This window comes from Echinops telfairi, unplaced genomic scaffold (assembly GCF_000313985.2).
Source record: "Echinops telfairi isolate 266 unplaced genomic scaffold, ASM31398v2 ScPeMD7_2565;HRSCAF=3150, whole genome shotgun sequence".
Classification (NCBI taxonomy): domain Eukaryota; kingdom Metazoa; phylum Chordata; class Mammalia; order Afrosoricida; family Tenrecidae; genus Echinops; species Echinops telfairi.
The window spans coordinates 12,706,896-12,725,987 of record NW_022106463.1 but is presented as its reverse complement, the minus strand read 5'-3'; the positions used below and the strand labels follow the sequence as shown (position 1 = coordinate 12,725,987).

At 43.2% G+C, this 19,092-nt stretch overlaps 2 protein-coding genes across 2 annotated transcripts in view; one reads left to right on the top strand and one right to left on the bottom strand.

The window, feature by feature from the left end:
* Positions 1–9,471, bottom strand: part of LOC101663473 (M-phase phosphoprotein 8-like) — a 42,037-nt gene extending 32,566 nt beyond the window's left edge. The window contains exons 1-2 of the mRNA XM_013007900.2: positions 9,265–9,471; positions 365–520 (exon numbers count right to left, since the gene is read on the bottom strand). Of these exons, the coding sequence (XP_012863354.1) occupies positions 365–520; positions 9,265–9,471 (363 nt within the window). The remainder of the gene's footprint in view (positions 1–364; positions 521–9,264) is intronic.
* Positions 9,472–9,554: 83 nt separating this feature from the next.
* Positions 9,555–19,092, top strand: part of LOC101663783 (potassium-transporting ATPase alpha chain 2-like) — a 33,320-nt gene continuing 23,782 nt past the window's right edge. The window contains 2 exon segments of the mRNA XM_045294006.1: positions 9,555–9,562; positions 9,610–9,787. Coding sequence (XP_045149941.1) covers positions 9,555–9,562; positions 9,610–9,787 — 186 coding nt within the window.

The window sequence follows — 19,092 nt, the reverse complement described above, 5'->3', positions numbered from 1 at the left end:
AAAAAGAAAGAAAAATCCATAGAGGAATACCCTAAAGGCAAATATGCAGGTTAATTTTCACATTACTACAGTCTAGCCCACTATGAAATCTCTTTCCAAACTGCTGACAACAGAAGTTTTGACTTATCTGGGTTACTCTGCTCTATTTACTCTTGCTTACCATCAAGAAGAATTACTCAAACTCAGTGAGGTCACTAATGATTGCATTGAGAACAAAGGAAGAAATCAAAGATCTGGTTAACTAGCCTTTGAATAATCTGAAACGGATTCAAATGTATCACTTTACAATGTAACATACATCACTGGTTTATTCATTTTAACAAGCAGAAATACTCAACATAAGAAATTAGATAACACAGGATACCTGAATAAACCAGCTGACTGGCTTAGCTTTGTTGTCGGCAATAGTCTTTCTAAAGTCAAGCAGCACTTCTTTACAGTTCTCAAGATGAACCTCGGGCTCCCAGGTGTCATCAAGTGAGGTGTACCCTTTCCATCGAACTTTGTAGAAGACTTTGCCCTGTGGTACAAATCAAAAACAGGCACAGTAAAGGATGTTTGGCTGAGTTGCTTAAATGTCCAAAAACATACTAGATGCTGACAAGGTATGAACTAGCTCAAAACGGCAACGAAATGGCAGTTAATATCACATCATTTAAAAGCATGTTCATGTCCTGAAACAAGTTAAGAAAAAAAAATCTTATCAGTGACTTACTTTTGTAAATGGAAGGCTAAACTCCTTCTCTTACTGCAAAGCAACGAGGCGTCTGAAACAACAGTGAAACATCGGAAGAACCAAATAAAAATGGCCAGAGACGACAGTGACAGCACTGTGATCGAGGCACAAGCGTTGCTGTCACCAAAGGGCTCTCCCAGGTCGTGCTTTGAACCCATCAGCAGTTGCACGAGTGAGAAGACCTACTGCTCTGCTCCCGTGAGGCCGACGGGCCGGGAAGCCTCTGCTACAGTTCCGTGCTGTCCCACAGGGCCACTAGGAGTTGAAACAGACCAGACAGCACAAACCGCTACATGTGTGTGCACAAATTTGAAGATGCATTAAAATATGGAGAGCATACTATTATTTTTATATTGAACGTTTTTTCAATTATATGCCCAGGACTTATTGAAGTATTTTTCAAAAACATGATATTTATGCCACTAAAGATGATTTCATTATGTAAAAACAAGCATTTTCAAACAAGTCCACTTTTGTCTTGTTGTTTCCCATATTTTTAATTTCACCAATAAAGTAATAAAATCCTTGTGCAACTCTGATTAATTGGTTATAATCAATTATCCAAGAAGAGATCAGTAAGGTCAGAGAATATAGTCACTTATATACTTTCTTAGAACAAAATGCTTTCCAGGAAAGACGTTCCCCTTTATAGTCCCTCCAGGTACTAGGGTCCAACTGTCTGTCCATGAATGAGAGCTCAACAAGTTATAGTAGGGCCCCTGTCTCTGCTCACCCTGCAAGCTAAGCTTGAAGTGGCTGGACATACATCAAAAGAATGGCATTTCTATCAAGTGCTTTAAAATGTCTACATCTTTGCTCCTTTAATCTTTAAAATGCCCTGTGAAGGAAGTACTGTCACCCTGTAATGCTCGAACGTGGGGTGACTGGAGCTCCTTGAGGGGTTAAGTCAAAGGTCACATAGTCATTGAATAGTTCAGCTGAAATTCAAACCCAGAAGTCTTACCCCTGAGCCTCTGCTTCCCCACGTGAAAACCTACCTAACAGTAGGAGAACAGGCTCTAAGTGCCGGAAGACAGAAGCAAACAACAGATTTGATAAATTCTCCAAGGCAAAAATATCACTGAGTTTTAAGACAAGCAAAGGAAGCCTTTGGCATGGTGGTTATGTGTTGGGCTGTTAACCTCAAGGTCAGCAGTTTGAAACCACCACCTGCTCAACAGGACAAAACTGAGGCTGTCAACTCCTGTAAAGAGTCACTGTCTGGGAAACCCACAGAGGCAGTTCTACTCTGTCCTCTAGGGTCACTATTCACCGGAATCGACTAGATCAGCGGTTCTCAACCTGTGGGTCGCGACCCCTTTGGGGGTCACCCGATCTATAACAGTAACAAAGTTACAGTTATGAAGTAGCAACGAAAATAATGTTATGGTTGAGGGGTCACCACAAGGCGAGGACTGTATGAAAGGGTCGCGGCCTTAGGAACGTGGCGAACCACTGGGCTAGATGATGGTGAGTTTAGTTTGGGTTTTTGGAATGACCGGGAACACTAACTTTGAACCTCAATTTTGTCTCATAACCCACACAGCCTAAAATGTTTACTACACAGCCCTTTCAAGAGCAGGGATTTGATCCTGATATGCTATTATGTAACACATAGAATTATTGTGAAGCCACTCATCTGGTTTCTTTTGAAGAATGGCAGTGAGTTTGTGAGTTATTAGAGGTGCTGTAGATTCCAACTCAACGTGACCCCAGGGGGCAGACTAGAAATACTAGGGTTTGCCTGACTGTGGCCCTGAGAAAGCAGACTGGCAGGTCTTCCGTCTATGAAGCAAGGAGGTAGGTTCGAAGCACCAACCTTTGGTTCATGGCCAACCACTTAACCCCTGTGCTACCAAGGCTCCTTTAACAGGCTGGAAACTGAGAAATTAATGGAAAATGAGGGGTTTTAAACTTTTCTAAAGATGATCTTGAAAAACAATCTCAAGTTTTAAAGTGTCATAATTCAGCTACATAACTGGGCTAGACAATGGTTATATCAGCTATGAAAACAAGTGTTTAAATAGAAAACAAATACTTGACACAATACTGTGAGCGCTTAGGTGAAGATGACGTGCAAATGGAGAACTAAAGGAGACACAGTATGGGTGTTTAAGCCCACAAATTGGAGAGGAGAGAAAAGTCTGGCTGACAGAATGCAATGTCCTGTCTGGAAAAGGTCGGCCTGTCCAGGTAGAAGCTGCCTATGAGGGCTGAAGGCTCCATCTTCGAGTGTACGAAGATGCTCGTTTTTTCAGGAATAGTTTTGGTCACGTTTTTATGTGTAAGAGGGGTGGCAAATTGTTAATTACTTAACACGGGTGTTAAAGCACCCCACTTAGCGGCGAGTTGGAAAAAATTAAGATGTAGAGAAAATATGATACAGCCAGTATGATAAACTCTGCACAAGTCAGGAATCTGAATGAGATATTATTATACATAGCTCTGATAACTTCATTGGTGATGAAAAGCACAACCAGAAACCGGTGGCCAAGAATTAAGCATGCATCTCGATTCTGGCTCCAGGTTTAACCATTAACAGTTCTATTTACCCTTTATTCCTGCAGTTCTGGCACTCACGTGTCAGAAACTGTTTTAAGGCCTAAGGCACAGCAGTACCCAGGACAGGTGGAAGCCTTGAAATAGAAAGTCCTTTAATAGGAATTCTGTGTAGCCCCAAATTACAAAGTAGCACATACCCCAAAACTCACTGCACAGTGGCACAAGGCACTGCCCAGTCCTGCACTCTACTCAGGGTCAGTGGCAGATAGAAAAGTTGCTGTTGCTGTCAGGTGCTGTGGAGCCAATTCAGACGAATCGCAACCCGATGTGCAATAGAGCAAAACAGTGCCTGATCTTGCACCATCCTCACAAGGGCTGCTATGTTTCAACCCTTTCTGCAGCTACTGTGTCAATCAATCTCCTTGACCGGCTTCTTCTTTTTCACTGGCCTTGCAAGGTTTCATTGGCTGATTGTTAGAAGTAGATCGTCCATTCTGCTCTAGAAGCTCTGCCGAAACCTGTTCAGCATCATTACATCCTAGGTGGTGACTGTACATAAGGCGGTTGCACTGACTGGGGGTCAGACCTGAAGCTCCTTCAAGCAAGGTGAGATTCCTACCACGGAGCCACGAATGTCCTCTGACACCTTTTAGGATACTGGCAATTTGGTGGCAAAAATAAAATACAAAATAACAAGTATTGGCGAGGTGGTGGAGAAACTGGAATCCTTCACACTGCCAGTGGGAATGGAGAAATAAATGCACACAACACACTGGGGCCACATCAATGTTATTCACTGTGCTGACTTCCTGAAGTCAGCACAGTTATCTGGGGGACCAAAAGGGCAGTGACTGGAAAGGGACACAAGTGGGCCTGGGGGCTGTCAGTGTAATGCTACCTCATGTGACTGGTGATCACACAGGTGGTGACTGTGAGAATTTATTAAGTTGTTCAATGTTTTTAATGCAATTTATATCCTGATCAAATCTCATACCCTTCTGTGATGCTCACCTTCCTGACACGATTGCTGAAGACAAAGTGGTGCATAAGCGAATGCAGTGAAGAAAGTTGATGGTGCCTGGCTATCAAAAGATACAACATCTGGGGTCTTAAAGGCTTCAAGTTAAACAAGCGGACATCTAGCTCAAAAGCAACAAAGCCCACATTGTAGAAGCACACCAGCCTGCTATGTGATCGTGAGGTGTCGATGGGATCAGGTATCAGGCCTCAAAGACCCAGAACAAAAAGTTATATTGATATGAATGAGGGGGAGAACAGGGTTGGGACCCAAAGCCCATCTGTAGACAATTGGACATCCCCTCACAGAAGGGTCACAAGGAATAGACGAGCCAGTCAGGGTGCAGTATAGCACCGATAAAACATACAACTTTCCTCTAGTTCTTTAATGCTTCCTCCCCTCCCTGCTATCATGACCCCAAGTCTGCCTTACATATCCAGCTAGACCAGAGCATGTACATGGATACAGATAAGAGCTTGCAACACAGGGAATCCAAGACTGATAAACCCCTCAGGACCAACAATGAGAGTAGCGATATCAGGAGGGGAAGGGGAAGGTGGGGTGAGAAAGGTGGAACCCATCACAATGATTGACATATAACCCCTTCCCAGGGGGATGGACAACAGAAAAGTGGGTGAAGGAGACAGCGGTTGGGGTAAGATGTGAAAAAAATAAAAATTTATAAATTATCAAGGGTTCATGAGGGAGGGGGTGATGAACTGATACCAAGGGCTCAAGTAGAAAGAACATGTTTGAAATGATAGCAACATATGTACAAATGTGCTTGACACAATGGATGTAAGTATGGATTGAGATAAGAGCTGTAGGAGCCCGAATAAAATGATTTATCAATAAATAAATATCTCATGCCCATAAATAATAGGGAAATTTTCCAGTTTTTATGTTGGAGAGGCTCTGATTCAAATTTGAAGCCCAAACCCATGGCATCTATCATATTCTGAAATGTTATTTGTAAAGTTCATTGGTTTTTACTGAAAATGTTTTTTTAAATCACTCCTAACAATAAACTAAAATTTAGAATCAGTGTTAATATTACTCCCCCAAACCTGAATTCATCAGAAATGTCAGCAGGCCCTTCTCTGGACAGGAAATCGACCATGTGTCTATGTGTGAGATTACAGATAGTCTTTGCCTTTCATTTGCTCTACTGCAGTTTTCTAATTTTGACTAGAAAAGGTTGGGGGAATAAAGGGAGGGGTGGGTGGGAAGAAGGGTAACCATTTTATCCACTAAAACAAGTCCTTCCCCAGTCCTACATTCAAAGTCCCAAATTAATCGCTCACTACAAGATTCCCCTTCCTCCAGTGCTGGGATACCAGCCAGACACACGACTCGGACATCCTCGCACCTGTCTCCCTCTAGACTTCTGCTCTCTCCAGAAGTTAAGTCAATGAATCAAATGGGCGGGGAGTCAGACAACCAGGAAAGGAACAGTGAGGGGGCTGTAAGGAGGTGGGGGCTGTAACAAAGTGGATGATACCAGGGAACTCTTTGCTGCCCCTGCCCCCCAACATTCTAAGGGAAGTCTCAATTACAGAGTACGTGGGAAATCTCTTGATATTTAAATTTCAGCAACTGATTTCAAGTCAAAACAAAACAGGACTGCGGGTGCCAAAAACAACAACAACAACAACAGCAGCAACAAGGCTAAAGGCAAGGAGGTGTCAGTTTGAGACCTCTGACTTTCCTCAATCCGTTCTTCTGGAATGCTAGCCTCTTGGCCTACTCAAGGCAACCCTGGGTGGCACCAACGGTTAAGCACATTGCTACCAACTGAGAAGTTGGCAGTTTGAACCCCAAAACAAAGGTGTGGCAACCGGCGTTCAAAGGGTCACGGCCATGAAAACCCTAAGAGGGCAGTTCTACTCTATCACCCATGCGGCCTCCGTCAGTCGGAATCAACACCGCCAGCAACTGGTTTGGGTTTTGCCCAAATTCTCTCATGGTCGTTTTGCTAATTAAGGCAATTCCCAAATCCCTCATTCTCTCTAAATGTCCAGTCTATTTCCAGCACTCTGTACCAGGGCGCCCTCTCCTGGCAACAAGCTCCCATAATATACCAGCACAGTTCAAAACATTTTGTGACACATCTTTCTAGGTTTTATACTACAATTTCAATTTTTGCTACCCGAAACAAATGATAAGTAATAATGTATAGTGTAGAACGGTGTCTGAATATATTTGTAGAGTGTTTAGGTCAGGTGCTTAAGGAGCCCTGGTGCCAGAGTGGGAAAAGACAAGGCTTTCTATTTCCATAAAGAGTTACACTCTCAGAAACCCACAGGGCAGCTCTCCCCTGTCCTATAGGTTTGTTGTGCATCAGAATGGACGTGACAGCAGTGAGCTTGGCTGAGTTTGATTGATTGGTGGCATCGGGGATTACGCACTGGGCTGCTAACTGCAAGGTTGGCAGTTCCAATCCATGAGTCATTCTGAGGGAAAAGATGAGGGTGTCTGACCCTAGAAAGATTTAGTCTTGGAAACTTACAAGGGCAGTTCTCCTCTGCCCTACAGGGTTACTAACAATTGGAATTGACTCGAAAGTACTGGGTTGGGTAAGCCATTATTTACATATGTGAGGACAAAAAGTTCATGGAAAATGGAATTAAAAGATAGTGGAACAGCTCCACAAACTTTCTGACGCCCTCATACAGATGATAACCAAGAAATCTTATGAATAAATTAACCAACAGGGAGTCGATGATATTTTGGACTAAATTCCAGGCTTTAAAGAAGCCTAACCAACTCCTACCATGACGTTTATTGTTTCTGAATGGCTAATTTGACACATTAGCTGGCTATCGAGCAGCATTAACAGATAGAGTAAACCCAAACCAAACTCACTACCATTGAGTCAGTTCTAACTCAGTGGGTGACCCTACTACAGAACAGGGTAGAACGCCCTTGTGGGGCTCTAAGACCATAACTCTTTAGAGGAGTAGAAAGCCTCGTCTTTCTCCAGTAGAGCAGTTGCTGGCTTTGAACTGCTGACCTTGTGGTTAGCAGCCCAACCAACGTATAACCCACTAAGCCACCAAGGTTCCAATAGACAGAGCAATAGCTACTGCCATACTCCTTTACCACTTCATCTACAAATGCTGCTATAGTCCTGTGGTCACTAGTGGCACCAACTGTTGTCTCTGACTACTAACCTAGAGACTGGTGGTTGGAACCCACCCAAGGCACCACAGAAAGGGTTGGTGATCTGCTTCTGTAAAGAGAACCCTATGGAGTAGGTCTCCTCTGTAATTCACAGGGAAGTCACCAATCAGACAGATTCAAGGGCAACAGGTTTGGTTTGTTGGTCAGTTTTTTAGGTTTGTCAGAGTGCTGTTCAACTGAAAATCAACTTTCATCAGACATTTATTCACAAATGCCCTGAAAACTCCAAGACTTTGAGAATGATAATTTGTACTCAATTTTAGATTCCTAAAGTTGGTTTCCTTTACTGCTTAACACATTAAGCAGTTGCATCTCATTTGCATCCACTTTTGACTAAAACATGAGGCTATAAGTACAGTGCTTCTAGTTCTGTAGGATTGACAAACATTCTATGAGTGGGAGAATAATCTTAACCTGGAAAGTACTATACTCCTAACCAAATTATTTTCTAAGTCTCTTCTATGTGCCAAGCATTATGTTAAATGCAGGCAATACAAAACAATAGTGAGATCCTCCTCTCACCTCAAAGTGCTAGTAATAAATTTGGGAAGACTACACGGAAAAATATTTCAGTCTTCATTGTATTGTACCCAACCACAATATGAATGGCATTGCATTTTAACTATCCCCTACTCCAAAGACCTTCTCAATGTCAACAGCTGTGCAAACTTCAATGCTCTGTATATCCTCGGGCCCTAATGCTCTCTATACCACTGAACCTAATGCACAATAAGCCAAAAAGCCTAACTCACTGCCATCGAGTCAATGCCAATTGATAGTACAAGGTAGACCTGCCCCGTGGGTTTCCGAGACTGAAAGCCCTGGCATTCTCCAGAGGAGGAGCTGGTAGTTTCGAACTGCTGACCTTTCAGATCGATGGCCAACTCATAACAAGTAAGCCACCAAGGCTGCTATGACAAGCATATAAAGAAGCATAATGCTGCAAATGCTAAAACAGGGGTCTAGACCCAGTGTGAGACGGCACTGATGAAGAAGCCCTTCGTTCTGCAGCGATCGGGGTCATTTTGGCTTTGGGAGGCCGCAGAGGGAGGAGAACAGGCCTGGTCAAGTGCTGGTCAGCGTGATGAGAAAGTACAGATAGAGTGTGTGGCTGGGATCATTTCATGCCAAGGTTGAGAGATACAGCTCGGATTCTGAAAGCTCTTAAACGCCACCCAGACTTTATGCTGCAGTTGAAAGGGAATTCCTGAGGATTTTAAGCCAGAGAACAGATCACAGTGGGGCGGGGGGGCGGGAACGATGGTGTGGTCACCAAGTTGTGAGAAGAAGCTGTGAGAAGAAGACGCGTTGTTTTCGGCGTCACCCCTTCCCAGTACACAGCAGGGCCACTGGCTTGTGATCCATACTTGGACGACCAAGGAAACCCTTCGCTGGTTATCAGCACGCTTCGGATCCTCGCAGACCCCACTGCAAACGACTTCACCCCTTCCGCCAAAACATCCTTTAAAACTGCCGGACGCGTACCTTCACAGACACAGCCCAGGGTCCATTTGGAAGAGCCATTGCACGTGTCCCCTGGCCGGGCGGCCATCCGCCGAGCTGTGACTGGGCCTTCGCCCTGCTTATGGTTGGGAAATGCACGTGTACTAATTTTCCAGCTGGCCCATTCCAGGGGGCTCCTCCACCAAGCCCTCCAGACAGGAAGGGTCAAAACGAATCCCTTTGAAGGGCAACGGACACCTCCACGTTCACCCTCCCGGCCTCTCCAGCTCCACCCGCCCAGCCCCCTGCGGTTCTCCACCGCCCGAGGGGGGCCGGCCGGTGTCACCCCCATGCCCGCCCGTCTCCCACGCCTCGCACCTACCCCCTCGGTCGTCATGTCCAGGATCTTCTCCACCTCGAACACGTCCTCGTCATAGCCCTCGGTGACCCCAGAGTCCTGCGCGCCCGTCTCTTCGTCCGCGGACCCGCGTCCTCCTCCAGCGTCTTCCGGAGACTCGCCATGGCCGTCCGCACCCGGGACGGGGGCTGCAGGGGCAGGCACCCCCCCCGCAGCCGAGGCGGCCGCCATCACAGGCGAACGGCAAACCGCCGGAGGCAAGCCGGCGGCGCCGAACCCCCAAAGGGCTCCAATCCGTGCGGGGGAGCGCACCAATGGCGAGGCTCCCCGGCCCGGAGTGACGTGAGGCGGGAGCCAATCACTGTCCAGGAGCCACGGGAAGTGGGCGGGCCGAAAACTCCGGGGGAGGACCCGCTCCTCGGGCGTCGCGGCGCAGAGGGGTCGCGGCTCCGCGGTGCTCGCGTGGCCGCGGTCTGCGAGGGAGAAGTCGGGGGCTGTGCAGCTGTGGACCGATGGACGGAGCACGGGTTCGCCTCCCGTGCGGAGGGTGAGGAGCGACGCTTCCCGCGAGGGCAAACCCGGACTGGGTCTCTCCAGGGATGGAGCTGGCCTCCGAAGAGACGTCCAGGCGCCGAGGGGGCGCGGGGGCGACAGGCCGCAGACCAGGGAGGGGTTGAGAGAAAAAATGGTGGTCAGAGGAAATTGCCGCCGCCGATTGAGACCAAAAAAAGACACAAGTGGAAATGTTTGTCCTGTCGGAAGGGTGGGTGGTGTGACGCTCTCAAAGCAGTGACGTGACGACGACGGGATGGCTACCGTGGAGACCGAATAATACACATTGCCTTACCTTTGGGGGCTGTTTTTGTGTTTGGGGGGGTTTAAAACATCATTTTATTGAGGGGACTGAAGGTTCCAGGGGGACAGGGGAGAGAGGGGGTGCCAACAAACCCAGGGACAAGGGAACACGTGGTCTAAAATCCATGGCAAGGAGGGCATAGGATTCCTGGTGGGGCTTGATCAAGTGCAATGTAGCCGAGAGGCATTGCTGAAACCTGAATGAAGGTGCAACATGATAATGGGACAGAGGAAAGTAAAAGGAAATAGAGGAATGAACTAGAAGTCTGAATACATGTACATATGTAAATATATGTGACGACCGGGACATAGACCGATGTACATGTATTTATATGTTAAGTATTAAAGTAGTTAAGTATTAAAGTAGCAGACACACATTGGGCCTCTACTCTAGAACTCCCTCAAGGCAAGAACACTTTGTTCTGTTAACCGGCATTCTGACGCTCACCTTCCAGACACAGGCGCTGATCACAAAATGGGCGCACCACGCCTTGTCTTATGCAGAGCATCCGATCTGGGGGTCTAACACAATGACTTTGCCGGAAGATTTAGTCTTAGCCTAGCCAGATAAACTTCATGATGGAGTTGGTTCATTATGCAATCGGTTTGAATCATGTGAAACATTAACTCAACTTTTAGTGTACGTTCCGTCGCTTTAAGTCGGATGATGCTTTCATTGCCTATTCATTTATCAGGCCTTCTTGGAACAAGACGAACGACTTAACATATGGCTGTGGGACCGACCAGTCAGCTGCTGAAAGGGATTCAAAGTTAAAACACAAAACATAAAGATTTAAAAACGAACGTTTTTTCCAGCAGTTACTCTGTTTGCATCAGGAGACCATTTTGTTTCTTTAAAAAAAAAAAAGGAAAGTTCAATATATAATCGTTTTAATGAGAAGATGAGGGAGGAGAATAGCAACCATTGGCTAGTCTTCAGGTAACTGAACCCTGCTAGGCATGCTCACCCAATTATCTAGTGCAGCTAGAGCATCAACAAAACAGGCATCAAAGAGAGATCCATAAATGCCATGCAGACAAGACACGAGGAGAGAAGACCCAGGGTCCCTATACTGAGACTCTCTAGACCCAAGAAGAGTAATTTGAAGAAACTGAGACACAGGACTGTCCCCTGGAGCCAACAGGAAACTGGATCCTGTCCTAGAGTGAAAACTCACAAAAGTAAAACTTATTGAGTGCTCAGAGTCTAGACTGGGAAGAAATCCAAATGCACAGAAAGACATTTCAAAGTCATAAAATATAATTACTGCTGAACTAAATCTTGTCGACATTATGATACTATTTGTTGAAACACAAGTATATATTTTTCATAATTTAAAATTTTAGTAAAAGTGATGGTAGCTTGTTTTCTTAGTAAATGTAAGGAAAAGCATACCCAAGTAGGATACAGCATACATATCTAACAAGGTCACTCAGAAGAAAAATGCTGCTTTTGAAAGTTTTATTGGTAAAATTCACATACCATACCATTCAATGGTTTGAATATATTAAAAAGTGAGCAGAGATCACATTCAATTGGAGAACATTGTCTTTATTTTTGTACTAATTAGGTCCCCCCTTCCTTTCCTGTCAACCCTCCCTGTTAGAACCCTAAGAAACTATTAATCTAGTTACTGTCTCTATAGATTTGCCTATCCTGGATTTCATATAAAGGAAATCATACATCAAAACCCCACCAACAATAACAAATATAACACAGAAAAGTTTCAATCCAAAGAAAACAAATAAAAGCCAGAACAAATTAAGAATGAGTTGAAAGAGAAAGGAGATAAGTTTTAATCAAGCTATATCTGTATTAATTCATTTTCTAATGCACTATATCAGAAGGCAAGACTTTTCGTATCCAAATCAATGGTCAGGAGGAATTCAGTAGAGGCTTAATCCCCATGGGGTCTCTGAAAATGGATTTGGGGCTTTCACTGTCTTCCATAGCTTTCTGTAAACCAAGTGTTCAGAAATTTAAACTCTAATAAATTTCCCTCCTCTGAGCTTGGATTTTGTTATTTAAAAATCCTTGGATCACACAAGCTGAAGTACTTCTATGTGCGCTTAGCTGACAATTCACTTAGATAGCTGCTTGTTTTAAGACCCCAGACAGGATTCATTTCTGATAGCCAGGCACTGTCTGATTTCTTCACCACACTGTTATAGCAGTGTTACCTTCATGCGAGCAAGCATTGAGCGGGGCCGCATCTTAATAACTGATTGTTCTTGGGTTAGGGTTTATGATTAAGTGTAAACTCAAAATCCATTTATGTATCTAAGGGGAAAGCACTGTTGTTGTTTTTTTAAAACAAAATTACTAGTTTAGTTTGCCAAAGATTTATATGCATTATGTGAATTTTCATTTTAAAAATTTGGTGGGGAGCAACTGTTTATAAAATACTGCTCTTTTAAAACAGTGTAAGCATTTTATATTTATTCAATTTCTATGACTTTTAGAATTACTCCACTTATATAAACATTTGTCTCTAAATCAATCAGATTAAAACTCCTTGATGGCGATGTCAAGTAGTATTGGATGGCTAACCTCATAATGGAGTGTTCAAAACTACCAGCTAGTCTGCAGGGAGAAGTTGATGCTATCAGTCCCCATAAACATTTTCATGTCCAAAGTATGTGAGATAAGGTCTACCTATCCTTGCCTCTAAGGAGCAGTCTAGCTATACTTCTTTCAGCACATTTTTGTTTGTTCTTCTGGTAGTTCATGGTAAATCCAATATTCTAAATTAATGCCATAGTTCACATGCATCAATTCCTCTCCATTCTTCCCAATTCATTGTCCAACTTTCACATTCATATGAGGCAATTTAAAATATCCTGGCTCCGGCCAGATGCACCTTAGTCCTCAAAGTGACATCCTTGCGCTTCAAGACTTTAAAGAAGGCTTGTGCAGTAGATTTATCTAATGAAATATGTTCTTTGTTTTTTTGGGGGGAAGGGATGTTTGCTGCTTCCATGAGCATTGTTTGTGAATCCAAGCAAGGTGAAATCTTTTGATAATTTCAATCTTTTCTCTGTTTATCATGATGTTATCTATTCATCCAGTTGTGAGGCTTTTTTTCTCTGCTTTATAGTGAGTTGTAATCCATAGTGAAGATTTCAGTCCTTGATCTCATCAGCAGGGTTTCTTTAAATTCCACCCTCCTGACTTACTCCTTCTTTCTGTAAAGCCCAACCTCTAGGACAGAGGTTTTCAACCCTGGAAATTTTGACATTTGGGCCGGTTGTTGTGTGAAGTTGAAGAGGTAAACAGGGCTTTGTCCTAAAGGGTTCTGTAAAATGTTTCAATGAGTGTGGAATTTATTCTTAGTGCAGCAGGGAGTCACTGAAAGGTCTTCAGTGGAGTGATGACGAGACCACATACACATGTTAAAGAAAAATAATTCTACCTCTATGATGGGGACTCAATTGGAAAGATGAGTATTAAGGCCAGAGAAGAGCTGTTCAAAGTAGGCATAAGGAACCCAGGATGGGTGGATCTATAAAGACCACTAGATTGAGGGTTCCTGGGGGGAGGGGAGGGAATGGCAGTGGAAGTAGTGGGTAAGGAGGAGCTAATATCAAGGAATACAAAAAGGAAGAAAATGTTTTGTAACTGTGGTGGTGATCGTACAACACTTCTTGGTACGATTGAACTATTGAATGGGATGATGTCTAGAGTATGTCCTAATAAAGTAGTATGATCCCCCCAAAGTAGACCTGGGTAAATAGATTTGATAGGATCAGTAATATTCAGTTAATACTTTAATGTGGGGGGGGGGAGGAAGAGTTAAGAATAATTCTAACATTTTCGATAAGTTGACATTTTCGATAGTGAATTGGTGTAGGGAGTTGTCATTTCGTTTGATAAGGAACACTGTGGTAAAGTAGGACTTGGAAGGGAAGATCCCAAGTCCAGATCTGATGCATTTAAAAAGTAACAAAAGTACCAAAACAAACATTTGAGTCAAGATAAGCCCAACAGAGAGGTCTGGCGTGAGATGTGGATTAGAAGCAATCAACCTATAAATTTTCATAAAAGTCATAAGGAAATGAGGATACCAAGAAGTGACTATAAAGCTAGAAAATGGCTTAGACAACTGCGACCTACAGTCCTTGAGGAAGTAAGCTCAGGTTGAAGCTGAAGAAAATTCAAAAAGTTCATGAGAGCCAAAATATGTCCTTGAGTCTATCTCAAATCTGTTTCAAGAACAGATTTGACTCATTGAACAATAATGACAGAAAACTTGATGGCTTGTGGGATGACATCAAGCACATCAGACATGAAGAAAGCAAGGGTCATTGAAAAGAAAGAAAAGATCCATGTGGATGTCAAAAGAGACTCTGAAGCTGGCTCTTTATCATAGAATAGCTAAGGCACAAGGAAAATGTGATGAAATGTGTGGTAGTTACATAATCTGTTGTCAACTTGAGACTTAAGAGCGAAGGGGGTGGAGTTTAGTCTGTCAATCAGGTCACAGCTTGATGACCTCATTTGGAGGCGCTAAGGAAATAAATAGCTCTCTGGAGGCAGAACACTGGCTCACTCCCTGGGAGACATACCAGCTGGGAAGACACTCGAACCTATACTAGAGCCCTGGACCAGAAGGAGCCACGTGGAGATCCATGCCAGCACTGAAATCCTTCCACTGCCACTGGATCCCTAAGACTTTCCACCCACTGGCCTCTGATCTTGCTGCATTCAGCATCATTGCATGTGTTTCATGAGTCTGAAGAGTACTTTATAGATTGGTATCAGACAGATAGGCTAATGTTGGACTTATGGACTTGATCTGAACTGGGCTGGGATGTTTTCTCAATATTCAACTGCTCTTGTATATAAAGCTCTTTCTTATACACATATGAGTCTACCTGGATTTGTTTCTCTAAATACCCAGACTAACACAAAGTGAAAGAGCTGAACAGGAAATTTCAAATGCCTGCTTAAGAAGACAAAGTAAAATATTTTTTTAAAAAGGGGAAAGATCTAGAGATAGAAAACCAAAAAGAACACATTCAGTGCATCTTAAACTGAAAGAACTAAAGAAAAAACCCAAGCCTCATGTAGCAATATTGAAGGATTCTATGGGCAAAATCTGAACAATCCAGGAAGCATCAAAAGAAGATGGAAAGAATACACAGAGCAACTGTGCCCAAAAGAACAAGTTGACATTACACCATTTCAGGAGGTAGCATCTGAACAAGATCCAATGGTACTGAAGGAAGAAGCTCAAGCTGCACTGAAAGTATTAGCTAAAAACCAGGCTTCATGAATTGATGGAATATCCATTGAAATGTTTCAACAAGCTGATGAAGCACTGGAAGCACTCACTTGTCGATGCCAGGGAATGTGGAAGACAGCTATTTGGCCAACTGATTGGAAGAGATCCATCTGTACCCATTCCAAAGAATGGTGACCCAACAGAATGCTCAAATTTTAGAACAGTATCATTCATGTCACATGCATGTAAAAATTTGCTGAAGATGCTCCAGCAATGGTTGCCACAGTACATTGACAGGTAGCTGTCACAAGTTCAGACCAGATTCAGAAGAGGACATGAAACAAGGGATAGCCTTCCTGATGTCACATGTATCTTGGCTGAAAGCAGAGAAAATCAGAAATATGTTTGTTATGTTGCTGGTGCATGCCGTTAAATCAGATCTGTCCCATGACCCCATATGCAACACAATGAAACACTTCCCAGCCCGGCATCATCCTCACAACTGTTCTTATGTTTGAGCCCATTGTTGCAGCCACTGTGTCCGTCCATGTGGTGTTGCAGGCCTTCACCTTCTTTTGCTCCCCTAAATTTTACCACCTTAGTCCTCTAAATAAGGGGCACTGGACCCAAACCATGGGATTTTCCATTGCCTCAAATGCATGTGAAAGATGGACATGGAATAAGGAAGACCAAAGAAAAATTAATGCATTTGAATTATAGTGCTGGCAAAGAATATTGAGAGTACCATGAACTACTGTATTAGTCTGGGTACTTTAGAGAAACAAATCCACCAAAACGCATATGTATAAGAGAGAGTTTTATATAAAGGGTAAGTGCACATCAAGAAAACATCCCAACCCAGTGTTGCCCAAGCCCACAAGTTCAACATTAGCCCCTTTGTCTGACATCAATCTACAAAGACCTCCTCCATCCCATAAAACACATGCAATGATGCCGACTGCAGGAGGAAAGCAGAGTCAGTGAATGTGTAAGCATCTCAGCACTGGCAGGGGTCTCCACACATCTGCGCCAGCACCCAGGGCTGCATCGGGGTAGGTCTATGTGGCTTGCAGGAAGTGAGCCTGGTCAACTGAAGCAGGGAACTGGTTAAGGCAGCTTCACCCTGGTCTGACCATCAGAAAGCAAGAGACCCGAGAACTAGAAAGGCAAGTCTCACTGAGCCATTTATCTCTCTACCTTTCAATTAACCCCACATGTGTTTATCGGCCAGGTTGGCACAATAAACTTTAACTAACTCAACTACCAAAAAAATAACAAATCTCGCTTGGAAGAAGCCCAACCCCGATGCTCATAGGGGCAAGGATGGTGAGACTTTCTCTTACATACTTTGGACATGTTGTCTGGAGAGATCAGCCCCTGGAGAAGGACATCAGGCTTGGTAAAATAGAGGGGCCGTGAAAAAGAAGAAGGCCTTGACAAGAAAGACTGGCACAATGGCTGCAACAGTAGGCTCAAGCATAGGAAAAAAGGGTGAGGATGGAGCAGGGCTGCACAGGGTTTCATTTTGTTGTACGTAGAGTCGCTATGAGTCAGAACTGACTGGAAGCACTTGCCAATAATAACTACTTTACCAAGCATGGGAACCAACTAACTTAAACCCTGCCAGAGGTGACAGACATTCTCTCATCATCGAAACCTGAAGGTGCTGTGGTCTCATCAAAATTGGAATTTATATGACAATCTCAGCCCAGGAAAAGATAGCATTGTGCTCCCTGTCTTCTGTTATATTTTACTTAGTCACAGAGACGGGAATCCATAGGACTTTTCTCTAGCTACTCAATTGATTCTGGCTAGAGACTGCACCATACCCCCTCCAAAATGTGTTGCTTTCTGTTTTATTGCATTCATCTATCATTGTGAGTGCTAGGTGGTATCTCATAGTTGTTTTGATTTGCATTTCCTGGATGGCAATGATTAGGAACAGTTTTTTCATATGTTTATTGGCCATTTGGATTTCCTCCTTAGTGAATCTTCTGTTCAAGTCTTTTGCCTACCTCCTCAGTGAGCTATTCACTTTTTTCTTGTTGTAAACTAGCAGGATTTGGTTGATTTTAGTAATAAGCCCTTTGTCTGATGTGCCATTACTAAATATCTTCTCCCAGACTGTGGGCTCTCTTTTTATTCTCTTGATGTAATCTTTCTTTTAAAAAAAATCATCTGATTGGGGGCTCATACAACTCTTATCACAATCCATACAGTCATTCATTGTGTCAAGTACATTGTACATTTGTTACCATCTTGATGAAATCTTTCAATGCACACAAGTGTTTTATATTTAACAGTTCCCACTCATCTATTTTTTTCTTCCTCTGGGTGTGTATCCTTCCTTATGTCTAATAGCCCATGTATTCCCTGTGCTAAGATTCTTAGCTTTGTCCCAATTTTCTCATTGATGATCCCGATAGTTTTGGGTTGTACCTAACGGTCTGTGATCCACCTTGAATTTGTTCTTGTGCATGGAGTGAGGGAAAGGTCTTGTTTCATTCTTCTGCAGGCTGATATCCAGCTTTTCTTGCACCATTTGTTGAAAAGGCATCTGCTTCCCATTTGATGTTTTGGGATCTTTGTCAAAGATCTGTTGTCTGTATGCTGCTGTTTTAATGTCTGGATTTTCTGTTCTTATCCATTAGTCCGAGTATGTATCATTTTACCAGTACCATGCTGTTTTGACAACTGTGGCTGTATAATAAGTTTTCAAGTCCAGTAGAGCAAGCCCGGCCATTTGTTCTTTCTCTTGAGGAGCCCCTTGTCATTTCTTCATTTCTTCCCTTTCCATGTGAAGTTGGTAATCAACTTTTCCATTTCTTTGAAAAATGATGCTGGAACTTGTATAGGGCTTGTGTTGAACTTATATAGTGCCTTAGGCAGGATTGCCATCTTTACCATAGTGAGTCTTCTGATCCACAAGCATGGGATGTTCTTCCATTTGTGAAGGTCCCTTGTGGTTTCTTGTAATAACTTTTATTCATACAGACCTTTTGGATTTTTTTGATTATTCATACAGACCTTTTGGATTCTTTTGATTAGGGATATCCCTAGATATTTCAGTTTATTCTTGGCTATTATGAAGGGTACTACTTTTTTAAATCTCGTTTTCTGTAATCCCCTCAGTGGTGTATAGCAATCCAATTGACTTCTGCTTATTGATCTTATATCCTGCCACTCTACCATATTCCTCCATTGTTTCCAGCAATCCTACTGTGGAACCTTTGAGGTTCTCTCTATATAAATCACATCATTCACCAATAATGATCATTTCACTTCTTTTTTCCCCAGATGTACACCTTTGATATCTTTCTGTTGCCTTATATAGAAATGGAGCCAGGGGCTTCCTTGTTGGGACTCCGCTTTCAGTGGGAATATGCTCACCTTTTCTCTGTTGATTGTACCATTGCTATTGGTTTTTCATATATAACTTTTATTATAATGAGGCAATTTCCTTTCACTCCTATCTTCTTGATTGTCTTTATTAGGAATGGGTGTTGAAGATTGTTAAGTGCTTTTTCTCTATCTATTGATATTATCATGTGGTTCTTGTCCTTTTTCTTGTCAATGTGATGGATAATGGTATCAATGCTTTTAGTGATACATAATCTTCCTTGTGTGTATGTCCCCGAATTTCCTTATCTATCCTTCTATTGATTAACCTTTGGGCTGTTTCCAACTTCTTGCTATTGTGCTGCGATGAACATGGGAGAGCACACACATGTTTGTCTTCTGTCTCTTACTTATTTGGGATATATATCCAACA